We start from the raw sequence: 12,661 nt of genomic DNA on the forward strand, positions 1-12,661 counted from the left end.
TAATACACATGTACTGGTAACGCACCCACCAATAATACACATGTACTGGTAACACACCCACCAGTAATACACATGTACTGGTAACACATCCACCAGAAATACACATGTACTGATAATACACCAATCTATAGTACACATGAACTGGTAATACACCTACCAGTAATACACATGTACTGGTAACACACCCACCAGTAATACACATGTACTGGTAATACATCCATCTGTAGTACACATGAACTGGTAATACACCCACCAGTAATACACATGAACTGGTAATACACCCACCAGTAATACACATGTACTGGTAATACATCCATCTGTAGTACACATGAACTGGTAATACACCCACCAGTAATACACATGAACTGGTAATACACCCACCAGTAATACACATGTACTGGTAATACATCCACCAGTAATACACATGTACTGGGTACACATGTTTACCTGGAGTTGACAATCACCCAGATCCAACACAGCTGAATGAGTTCTTTATCACTGGCTACACAGAGTTTCCCAGGCCATGTTTTAAATTGCTGAACCAACAGGCACACCGGGCAGGTATGTTACACACGGCGTGACTTTGGTATGTTTCGATACTGCAACAGTGTCTTAGCGTCTTGGGATCTGATCACTTACACACCATCTGAGCAATATTTAGAGACCGAGATTCTCAGTTTCTGATACATTTCACACCTGTTCTGTCATGCACCTCACTTATAGGAAGACGTGTTAGTCCAGTAAACATCCCTTCTAAACCTGAAGGTGAAAACCACATTGGAAATGTGCACACAAGAATGCTGGAGAAGTCCTTCATTCATTTGTGTTCACATGCATCGGCTAAAACCAACTTTTCTGTGCTTCTCTGTGGTGTGTGTCCGTGTGTGTGTGTATGTGTGTGTGTGTGTGTTTGTGTGCGTGTGTATATGTGTGTGTTTGTGTGTGTGTGTGTGTGTGTGTGTTTGTGTGTGTGTGTGTGTGTGTGTGTGTGTGTGTGTGTTTGTTTGTGTGCGCATGTATATGTGTGTGTGTGTGTGTGTGTGTGTGTGTATGTGTGTGTTTGTTTGTGTGCACGTGTATATGTGTGTGTTTGTGTGTGTGTGTGTGTGTGTGTGTGTGTGTTTGTGTGTGTGTGTTTGCTTGTGTGTGTGTGTGTGTGTGTGTGTGTGTGCAGTAATGCTAAGGTTGACCTTCCACCAGAAGGTGCATTCCAATCCCCTGGGCTGTCTGGCTTTGGTGAGGGTGGCTATCAGAGAGTTGGAGCGGGTAAGTCCCTGTGCCAACCTTGTCTGGCTGGCTCGCCGTCGTGGCAATGGCAGCCCCTTGTGTTTTGCGGTGCCTGCAGACCAGTGAAAACGAACCTTTGCTGAGCAACACGTAAATATTGCAGCATGAAAGTGTTTTCAAAAGCGCTGGCATGCTCCTGGTGCAACTTAGGTGTGTCTAAAGAACACAGAGAAGAGAATTAAGAAAAAGGTTCCAGGTAGATTTGAAACAAAAAGAAATTTCCTGTTTATCTGTGATCAAATGCAAAAGGTATTTTTTTGAATATAAGTTGCGCCCAAAGGGCCATGGAAGCCTGGCGTCATTATAACAAACTCCAGCCTGCAAGCACGGGAGCAGGATGCATTGTGTAGAAACTCATATGAACTCAAATGATCACTGGCCTGCTGTGGCTGTGTTGCTGTGGTGTTTTTAACATGTAGCATCAAACTGGTTTTAAACTGGTTGGAAAACCTTGACATGGTGCATCGGTATAGTTTGCTCATTTATCAGACAGTTGTCCAATATCTTGCTTTGCACAGTAAAACCCTGACGTACCAGTAACTCCGTCATACTTTTGCGGGGTTGACAAGGTTATTGCATGACACAGCCAGTGGATGGTCTGATGACTGGCTGCCGTGTGTTTGCAGGCTGAGAGATTTGACCTAAAGCCACACATCATTCCACTTCTACACACGCTCGTCTACACACTCCTCCAGGTGCGGTAAGCCGAACCCACGCTTGTTAAAGACCCCTGACGTATGCACCAAAGCTCCAAAGGGGCAGACAGAAGGTGTTAGTTCAGGAGGAATAAATGCACAATTAAAACATTTAAGAGTTCATGGTGTGAAAGAAGCAGCTTCTGATATCTGTCACCATGTCACATTTGGAGCAGATGTTCCAGTGCATGTGATGCAGTCATGTGTGTAATAGCGTAGTAGCTCATGTAGAGAATGAATGTGTTCAGAGTAATAATGAGACTGTTTGAGTATGAATATGTGTCATGGAGAGTGTGTGCCAGTTCTCCTGATGATGAAGGCTGATCTCCTTCCACATCCCCTGTTATCAGTTATTTACATTCTCAACTGTGTGTGTGTGTGTGTGTGTGTGTGTGTGTGTGTGTGTGTGTGTGTGCGTGTGTGTTGTATCAGGCGGTGTATGTACCTGAGGAGCTTTACAGGAGACTGTACGGCTCATGTAAGAGGCTGCTAACGTTTCCTCAGCCTTTCTGCACTGTGGGGCTGAGCTACACACGCCTGCTAAAGGCAGAGATCTCTACACCAGGTCTGCCATACGTGCACACACACACACACACACACACACACACACACACGCTCTTATTTTATATAGTGTCATATATATATTTTAGATCCTTCCCTCTCCAATTTAGGAAACACTCTACCATAAAGAGGCTAAACAAGGTCTTGAAACAATTCTGAATATTTAAGTGAGGGGTTAGATCTATCCATGCAGACTTGTGTATGTCCAGGAGCTGGGCTGGACACTAGAATGTCAAGGTGTCATATGTCCAGGAGTTGGGCTGGACATTAGAATGTCATATGATAGAACTAAACCATGCAGGATGGTATATGTCCAGTAGCTGGGCTGGACATTAGAATGTCAGGGTGGCATATGAGCAGGAGCTGGGTTGGACACTAGAATGTCATCTGATGGAACTAAACCATACAGGGTGTTGAATGTCCAGAAGCTGAGCTGGACATTAGAATGTCATATGCTAGAAAGTTGCTCACTACATTTATTGCTCACTACACTCTTTGAAACCACAATATACTACATAGTAAATGAAATATTTCACATGAACTTAAAATTCTAATATGACAGTTTGATGCCTTTCAAATAGCTGTAGATTATATTGTCAATATTTAACAGCAAAGATTTATACTGTGTGTAGTGACATAATAGACTTTGGTATAATAATGCCTCCTGTTAGACTGCTTAGGAGATTTGTGTGTGTTTAGGAGACTGTGTGTGTGTTTCATCACAGGACTGATGTATCAAAGGACACTGGTATCTGAACACAGTCTGAGGAATGAACAATACCCTCTACAAGAACGGTGAGGAGATATATGCACACACACACACACACACACACACGCGCACACACACACGCACACACACATGCGTGCAAACACACACACACACACACACGCGCGCACACACACACACACACACACACACACACACACACACACACACACACACACACACACACACACACACGCACGCGCACACACACATGCGTGCAAACACACACACAAGCGCGTGCACACACACCCACGCGCACACATGCACACACACACACACACACACACGCGCACACACACATGCGTGCAAACACACACACAAGCGCGTGCACACACACACGCGCGCACACACACATGCGTGCAAACACACACACAAGCGCGTGCACACACACCCGCGCGCACACACACATGCGTGCAAACACACACACAAGCGCGTGCACACACACCCGCGCGCACACATGCACACACACACATGCACAAACAGATGCACACACACACGCGTGCGCACACACGCACACACATGCACACAAACACACACGCAAACGCACACACACACGCACACACACACATGCACACACATGTGCACACACACACACAAACACACACACACACACGCACACACACATGCTCCAAGAGGTGTCTGTGTAACAAACACACACATAATGTCTTGTTGCAGAGTGTATGATTGTTTTATAAGTTGACCTGCATGCTGCAAATGATGCTCCTGTGCTAGTGATAGGACCAGTTTGTCCTGTACGCCTCATTCTGGAATGCTCTGTTTACCTGCTCTATAACTGGTTTGTCCCTGAGCTTATCAGTGAGTCCTGGCAGGTTTTGTCTTGGTAGCCATCTAAACATCCTCAGGCTCCAAGGAATGGTGAAAATTCCTACAGATATTTCATTCTTTTAATTCATTAATTGATGACTTTTTTTCGCTATCTGACATTAAAGTCAGGTTTCCAGATGGCTGTGTTTCTAACATAATGCTTGACTGAGTGATTTTTTTTAGAGTTTTATTGAGGTGCAAGGTCATAACAGGCATTTGAAGATATCAATATACAAAGGTTTAATGTTACTTTTGGAACTGTGCTAAAAAAAGAAAATAAACAATGTTACTCAGATTTCAGAAGGTATTTTTGTCGATTGGAGGGTTAACAGACTATATGTTTTATTGCTTCTAATGTAACAGGTTAAAGTGACAGGTTCTCTAAATATGGAAGAACACTACAAACTTTGTAAGAAATGTCAAAATGAATTTTTTTGAAAACTTTATTTTTTCCTCTGATGCTGTGTGTGCGTGTGTGTGTGCGTGTGTAGTGTATTTGTGTTTGCGGACCCCGCCGTGTTCTCCGAGTCTCTCGGGTCACTTCTCAGGGCCGACATTGAGGGCGGGAGCCAGTTGGAGACGCAGCTTGGCTACATGCGTAGTGTAGTTCAGCACAGCCTACAGGCCACGCTGGGAGACGACCTCTGTCACGGCCCCTCCCTCACGCAAGCCCTGCAGGCCAGTACACACACACACACACACACACACACACACACACACACACACACACACACACACACACACACACACACAAGCCTACATGCAACATACACAGCTGTGCCATGCTCCTCTCCACTGCTGTGTGTAATTACCTTAGCACAGTCATCGGAAAATAGTTCATCGGAAAATAGTTAGACTGAAACTCTTGGTCAAATTCATACACTGGAAGAAGACAGATATGATCATATTTCTGATTATCCTCCAATAAAATGTTCACCAACCAACCAGAGATCAGTCTGAGCAGTCCTGGTCTAAATGCTGGTCTGGATTTACTCCAGGAGATCTCAAATAACTTTTGTAGAGTTCAGTACCAAGTCTAATATACTAAACCAACATATTTTCATGTTATAATAAATAAATGCGGTCGATGGTTTGTCGGATGGACTGAGAGACGTGTCATTTTGGATTCCCATGCATTTTTGCGGGTTTGTAGCAATTATCTGGTTGGGAACTACTGAAGCCATCTGGCAACTCTGGACGTGCCAAGAAAACAACTCAGTCCCACCAAACTTCAGACGGAGACAAATGTGGACTGAACAATACGGACGTCTGCACTGTCATAACCACAGTGTTTATTACCGTTCCCACAAGAATATTGTAAAATTTATCCCCATTCCTGTTGTCACCACGGCAATAAATTTTATTCAGTCCCCATACCTGTGGATGAGCTCGACACCCACGGTTTTACTCCTGTTCCTGTGCAGTTCTCCGGACTGTTCAAACCCATCCGGACCTGCTAATATTTGCTCCCAATCGAGTTTAAGAATGTGAGCGAGAGGAAGCATGTATGTGGTGCTCGATTCTATTTTTTTTTTTTTTACAAAACAGGAACCAACATAAACATGTAGCACAAAGACGTACAAAACAGAAAAAAAAATCCATCCACCTAGTCTGACGGATATACACGCGACAAGTGACTGTGCCTGTGAGCGCACGTTTGCGCGCTCTACAACTAGACCGTTTTTAGAACTATTGCAATGGGTGAGTGCACGCTCACATCTGTCTGGGTGTGCATTTGCATGCACTATTCTTAGTGTAGCTATATCTCTCTGCGCGTGTGGTCTTGCTTGATTTGTGTGCCTGCATTATCTCTGTGCATTTATGTGTGCATTTAATTGTGTGTGTGTGTGTGTGTGTGTGTGTGTGTGTGTGTGTGTGTGTGTGTGTGTGTGTTTGTGTGTGCAGGAGCAGGACCAAGATGTTGAGTCTTATTTCCTCGAGGTGCTGGCTGCCATGGAGCAGAGCGCAGTGGAGAGTAAGAATGAACAGAGCGTGCTCACCAAGAGATTGCAGCAGCTGTACACACAGTTGCTGCACAGCACTGGCAAAGGTATTCTCTTCTATTACACCCCATTCTAGTTAATTTCACTCTCTCTTTCCCTCACACACACACACACACACACACACACACACACACACACACACACACACACACACACACACAGATACAGAATGTTTTATTTATCTTTGTCTTCCACTGGGAAGGAAGCAGTGTGGAACTGGTGTTTGGTTTTGCTGTCAGCGTGACGCTCCTGTTTTTTTGCAGATACATTGTCCCGCGGCTCCCTGGCCGATATACCGCTGCCCAACCCGGACATGAGCTTCCATATGTGGTGGGAGGAGGAAGAGCTCTGTGAGTGGGATAGCTTTCAGAAGTGTGTGTGTGTGTGTGTGTGTGTGTGTGTGTGTGTGTGTGTGTGTGTGTGTGTGTGTGTGTGTGTGTGTGTGTGTGTGTGTGCATGGATGCGTGGCACGTGTGGCGGTCGGTTAAAGTGTGTTGACCTGGTTCAGGGAGACCTCTTAGTGGTCTGTTATCACAGGGTAATCTTAATAAATTCTACCCTGAAATGTATTTTGAACAGAATTTGCCTTCATAAAATGCTACATTTGGTAAAGAATCTGAAAATAGATTTTATTTCTGAGTTTAACTTTTTACACAAAACCATAAACGTAATTTATGTTGGGGACATGTCTATACGACTTTCTGAAATGGTTAATTTTGTCCCCACCAGTTTTTGAAAGTATACTCTTAAAATATTAGTGTTTTCTTCATTTATTAGTCTTTGCTTCCTTTATCCTTTATATAGTGAGTAATAATATGCTTATTTTAATCAATAAAACTAAGTGTAACTAAATGCAATAAAACAATAAAATAAAAGATGCCGTATAACTAGGAGCACGACTACGCTTATTCCTTACCGTCCCCGTGCGGATCAGTTTGTAGTGATCATTATAGAAGTGAGCGCAGGTGCCTCTGTGCTGAATGCAACACCCCGGTCCACATTCTTGTCTCCAGCACTTTTCAGAGTTATGCCCATGCACAAACTTATGAATCTCCTTCAGCTGTGTACACGTGAGTTCTACCAAACCGCTCTCGCTCATATAGGTTTCTTTCTCTCTCTCTCTTTTTTTTTTTTTTTTTGCATATTTTTCCATCTCAGGGCGAGAAATTGCCAAGTTCGTCCGTTCGAGCTCCACGACTGACAGTTTCTGTCTTTCCGCGGACGAGTTCGAGGTGTCCGATCTTTCCTCGTACTTTGACTCGGACACGCCGCGCCTCTCCGTGCTGTCCACGGACAGCGGGATCGAGCGCGACATGCCGCCGACCGACAGCTCGGACACGGAAGCCAGCGGCGTGCGAGCAGCGAGAGCGGATCAGCAGCAGGGCTCGTGCCGGCTGACGCGGCGCATCGCCAAGAGAATAAAACCGTCCGCGTCCGACAGCATGGCGTTGATGCAAGACGCGCTGGAGGAATCGGCGTGGAGCACAAGCACTCTGCAGCGACACGCGTGGCCGAAAAGCAGCACCGTCCTCAAATCGAGGCGCAATTTCACCGCCAACGTCGTGGTGGTCGGGGACGACCGCAGCGTGGGTCGGCTCGCTGGAGCCTATTATCGGTTAAGGTAAGGCCCGGCGTGTGTGCAGCCAGGGACAAGGCTCACGAGCTTCGTTAGAGCAGCAGAAATCTGTCACAAGACAGTTCACATCACAGGAGCTGTCGCAACGCCACAGAGGGAAGGCGGGGATTGCAGGGTCTCCAGAGAAGTGCTTCCACTGTGGGTTTCCGTGGTCACGTGTGGCCATGAATTTCCCAAAACGGCCAACTCTCCCGTTTTCATGGAAACGTCTCCCTGACGGCTGTCCTCTCACGGTGTCTCCCCTCTGCTCACACAGGAAGATGGAGGCCCGGAAGCTGTTCCTGACCGCCAAGGTCAACATTAAGCTCTTCTACATCCCCTTCTCCACCCAACTCAGCTCACCCGGCTCACCCAGCACGGTACGAAAGAATTCTTAGGAAACAAGGCTGATCAAACACTGCTGGTGTCCGTGTTGTTACATATCCTTGTTCATATTTTACTGCATGCTGAATGATGTGGTTGATGGGTCCTGGGTTTCATGCAGGTGAACAAAATAAGAGAGCAGCACAATTCTGATTTGCAAATTCCGGTCGATCCACAGGGCAGAGTGTCTCCGAAGGACTCCAACCCCTGTGCGTTGGGGTCCTATTTGGGAATGTTGGATCCATGGTACGACTTTAACGTCTGCAGCCAGGGCCAGATGATCCCCCAGCTGGCCACAGTGGTATTACTGTTCTCTTCTCATCCAGACCCAGGATCCCCTGCACCCTGTGCAGGGGCCCCATGCATCCTTCTGTAGAGCAGACAATCACTGCAGGGCAAATCACGCACAGGCTTCTCCAGTGTCGTACTTGAGTCATGGCTAGCACTGATGAGAGAGATATTTAACACTCATTTCACAGGTGTTGTACTCAACATATAGCACTGTCTCATAGGTCTCCGCTAAATGAGCTTTGTGTGTGTGTGTGTGTGTGTGTGTGTGTGTGTGTGTGTTGGGCTCCATCGCCAGTCTGATCTCAGCAGGCAGAACAGAAACAAGTCCTTTTTCACTGACATCATTTCCTACTACGTGCGGATGGGGCAGCAGCCTGTCTACTTCACCGTCTACTACGTGAAGGTGAGAGTCCATGACCCTCGCAGTGACCTCACCTACACACCCCCACAGCTGCGTCCACGCAGACTAAACATGCTGGGTGTTAAAGCAGGGTGTGTGAAACTGTGTTTACAGTCTGAAGTGTCTTGCTCTTGAGCAACATTTATACAAATGGAACATTACTATATTACAATAATATTATTAATATAATGTGATTTACTGAGCCCTCATGTTACTGTAGAGAAATTGTGAAGATGTAGAGAAATTTGTGTATGTGTGTGTGCTTTAAGATTGTATTCTGTGACCCGGACAAATCGCCGAAAGATGATGTCTTCATCTCTCACCTCAGCATCGACTTCCCGGAGTACAAACTGCGTCATGGAACACTTAAAGGTGTGCACTCATTTTTGGTGGTTTATGTGTGTTTCTGTGGGGGGCCTCTGCTTACCCAGAGCCAACAGCACGCGTTCTTTTCTCATTCACGGTTGGGGAGATGCTGAAGCCAAACACATAAAGCCAAAAGCCATACCGACACGCGGCTGACATCGTGACACTGAACCTTAGATGACCTCACCCGTGGAGGCAACATTTTCTATACATACACCATGTTGTCTGTCCTCCTTCCTCCTCCAGATGTGTCCTTCAGGCAGAAGAAAGGTCCAGCAGAGACATGCGGAGGTCTTGTCTCACTGATCTACAAAAAGGTGAGCTTCTCCCTCCCTGCCCCGCCCCTCTGCTCCACTCCCCTCCGCTTGGCTCAGGGTTGCGAGTTTAAATGCAGCTCGGCCGTCTGATGACTCTCTCGTAGTCTGAAGAAACTTGGATCAAAAATAATTTTAGACAGTACAAAAGATGGAATTGAGAGATGGCAGTAAGGACTTAAAAAGCCGTGTTGCTCGAGTGCTTTTGGACCCCAGGTGATTTGGGGTTACAGCAGGGCACTTTGGTTTCTCTGAGGTACATGGTTTCGGAGTGACTGATACCTGGCTGGATTTTCCCCACTCCCGCCGGTCAACCTTTCTTGCCTCTCTCAGGTGTCACTGAGCAACAGAGAAACAGAAAAGGGTCTTTCTTTGCGGACCACAGGGGTACAGATGTCGGCGGTACCCACCAGCAAAGCAGAAGGTGCGTGAGCTTCTTACGCCTACTGTGCCCAGACATGCAGGACGGTGATAAAGATCAGAGTTTCATTACTAGTGTGACTTTTGGAGAGCGAGAGGCGTGTCAAAGATGATCACAGTGTGTTTTCTGTTTTCTTGACCTTGTTCAGATCTGAACCGTCTCACGGTGGATGTGAATGAGATGAACCCCAAGAGCAGCTTGGTAAGACTGCCGGATCTTCTTCGTGTTGCGTAAACTTCACAAAAGATGCAGATCGCAGGGCGTAAGGCCAAACTCAGGCTTGCACAATCACACTTTTGGCCTTTTTTCTTTTTTCTTTTTTTTTTTGTTCAAGCGTTTTGGTTCGCCTTTAAGCCTTTCCTTTAAACGTTCCCTGTCCTGAAGAATAAAAAACATGAATCCCAAACACCAGCAATTTGTGTGTGTGTGTGTGTGTGTGTGTGTGTGTGTGTGTGTGTTGTGCTAGAAAGCAGCACTGGGATTGAGAAGGGTGCTTTGTAAATTTACCTTCAGTTCTAACATCAGTATCATTATTATTGTTATTATTATCTCCAATCTCATTAATATTATATACTGGTGTCACTAGGAAGCCTTTTATGTGTGTTCATGTGTGTGTTCTTTTGGTATACACAAATGGGGAACAAGTACTCCAGTTCACGCCCCATTGTCACCCTGTAGCTCTGAGATAAAGATGGAAAATCTTGATGGAAGATATGCTGGCCACACCCAGTAAAATGCCACTCACCAACTCTCTGCTTGACCTTTTAAATGTTTGTTTTGCACAGGAGACTAAAATTAGAACATGCAACCTTAAGTTAAAAACGCAGGAGAGGATCGGCTTCACCGTGTGTCTGGACAAAGACTCCCGCAGGACGCTTCTGGATGTTCAGAGGTGAGAGGTCACCTGCTAGACCAAACTGGTCATGTAGTCATCCAGTGTGCAACTCAACTTCCTGTTGTTCTTTCTACAGCATCGAGGTGGAGCCCTGTAAAGAACCTGGATATTATGTTCAAAAATCCATGAAGTCAAAGTCAAGGTTGATGTCCGAGGAGGACACGGACTCTGGACTGAGCAAGTACCTGAACAGGGGCCTTCTGCTACCCATCAACACCTTCTCAGGCATCGTTCCCTGACGATGTGCAGGATGTGTGCGGGACGTTTGGATGACCACCACGCTGCTAACAGCTCCCACTGCATCAATGTTCGGAGCCTCTGACGCCGTGACGAGTTTGAAATACTGTACTTGTCGGAATACTGTAGCTATCGGAATACTGCACTTCTTGGAATGCCGATGAAGCACCATAGCTGTTGTTTGCATCCATCTCCTTGCAAACGGTTTGTCAAGTTAACACTCCCAACACTAAAATGGATTCACTGAGTTTCAGTGGGGGTTAAGACTCGGTCTGTGGTGTTCTTTCTGTGACTTTGTCACATAATAAGTCTACGCTCGTAGCTCCTGTGTGGGGTGTGTGTGTAAGGTAGAGAAACCCTCAGACACAGCTCCTCAGACGCAGCCACTCAGACTCAGACTCAACCCCTCAGACACAGACACAGCCGCTCAAACTCAGACGCAGCCCCTCAGACACAGCCACACACAGCCACTCAGACACAGCTCCTCAGACGCAGCCGCTCAGACTCAGACTCAACCCCTCAGACAGACACAGCCGCTCAGACTCAGACGCAGCCCCTCAGACACAGCCACACACAGCCACTCAGACACAGCTCCTCAGACACAACCGCTCAAACTCAGACGCAGCCCCTCAGACACAGCCACACACAGCCACTCAGACACAGCTCCTCAGACGCAGCCGCTCAAACTCAGACGCAGCCCCTCAGACACAGCCACACACAGCCACTCAGACACAGCTCCTCATTCAGGTCTTGAGGGTTTTTGCACTGCAACAGAACACTGCAACAGCTTCTGGCAGAAAATGGACATTCCAGTAGAAAGTACAAGTGTTTATTTGCTCCTAAGAGCTGAATTAAGCCTTTCATAGTCAAAAGTACTCAAATATCTCACAGTACGCCATTACTTAAAGGAATTGTGACTCGGTCACATTAAGTTCCAGCAAGTGTTTAGAGATTAACTGACAAGAAACTAATGTTAATACACATGGGTGCCATGTGCATGTGTGCAGGGTCTTACGTACAGGCCATGTTTTCTTCTCACACATGTGCACACACACACACACACACACACACACACACATACATACACACACACAGAGGTTTGTTCTCGGGGATCTTGCACCACATGTAGCTTCTCTCACATCTTTACATCCTGCAGCACTTATGTAGTGAGGGGACTTTCCTGAGGGCCTACAGGTGGGTTATTTTCGAAGCAAAGAAAACATTTTGGTCAGGACCAATAAATCCAAAAATAAATCTTTGTTTGGAACCGAGGTGTTACACTATAGTGGGGTGATTTCATCTTACGCATGTGATTTGTAATGTCAGCTTTTCATTATGACAGAATCGATACCTGGTCTAACACTATTTTCTTCTTTTTTTGTAAAATAACTGATTTGGCTTCTATTTGTGTATGTATTTAATCTTGTAATTAGAGTTTTAAATTAGTTTAGCCTTCCAAAGGAAGGTTATGGGCATACATAAGTGTCTTTATGTTTTATAAAGTTATACATTTTTTAAAGTAACTCGTCTCATGTCCTATTTGATTGCAGCTGAGCCGTTTCGAGGCCGCTGGTATGAGTGCACCACGGTGCTCGGTACCA

General features: G+C 46.0%; 1 protein-coding gene across 3 annotated transcripts in view; it reads left to right on the forward strand.

The window, feature by feature from the left end:
* Nucleotides 1-12,583, forward strand: part of LOC113584796 (phosphoinositide 3-kinase regulatory subunit 6) — a 15,503-nt gene extending 2,920 nt beyond the window's left edge. Inside the window, exons 4-20 of one of the 3 annotated variants that reach the window (XM_027021957.2) lie at nt 1,175-1,266; nt 1,914-1,982; nt 2,415-2,547; nt 3,269-3,338; nt 4,626-4,812; nt 6,040-6,184; nt 6,401-6,487; nt 7,296-7,758; nt 8,030-8,132; nt 8,315-8,437; nt 8,723-8,830; nt 9,097-9,199; nt 9,440-9,510; nt 9,841-9,931; nt 10,077-10,129; nt 10,714-10,820; nt 10,900-12,583. In XM_027021957.2, coding sequence (XP_026877758.2) covers nt 1,175-1,266; nt 1,914-1,982; nt 2,415-2,547; nt 3,269-3,338; nt 4,626-4,812; nt 6,040-6,184; nt 6,401-6,487; nt 7,296-7,758; nt 8,030-8,132; nt 8,315-8,437; nt 8,723-8,830; nt 9,097-9,199; nt 9,440-9,510; nt 9,841-9,931; nt 10,077-10,129; nt 10,714-10,820; nt 10,900-11,062 — 2,168 coding nt within the window. In that variant the 3' untranslated portion in view covers nt 11,063-12,583. The remainder of the gene's footprint in view (nt 1-1,174; nt 1,267-1,913; nt 1,983-2,414; nt 2,548-3,268; nt 3,339-4,625; nt 4,813-6,039; nt 6,185-6,400; nt 6,488-7,295; nt 7,759-8,029; nt 8,133-8,314; nt 8,438-8,722; nt 8,831-9,096; nt 9,200-9,439; nt 9,511-9,840; nt 9,932-10,076; nt 10,130-10,713; nt 10,821-10,899) is intronic. The other 2 variants (XM_027021958.2, XM_027021959.2) reach the window with 2 other exon arrangements.
* The last annotated feature ends 78 nt before the right edge of the window (nt 12,584-12,661 follow it).

This window comes from Electrophorus electricus, chromosome 1, assembly GCF_013358815.1.
Source record: "Electrophorus electricus isolate fEleEle1 chromosome 1, fEleEle1.pri, whole genome shotgun sequence".
Classification (NCBI taxonomy): Eukaryota; Metazoa; Chordata; class Actinopteri; order Gymnotiformes; family Gymnotidae; genus Electrophorus; species Electrophorus electricus.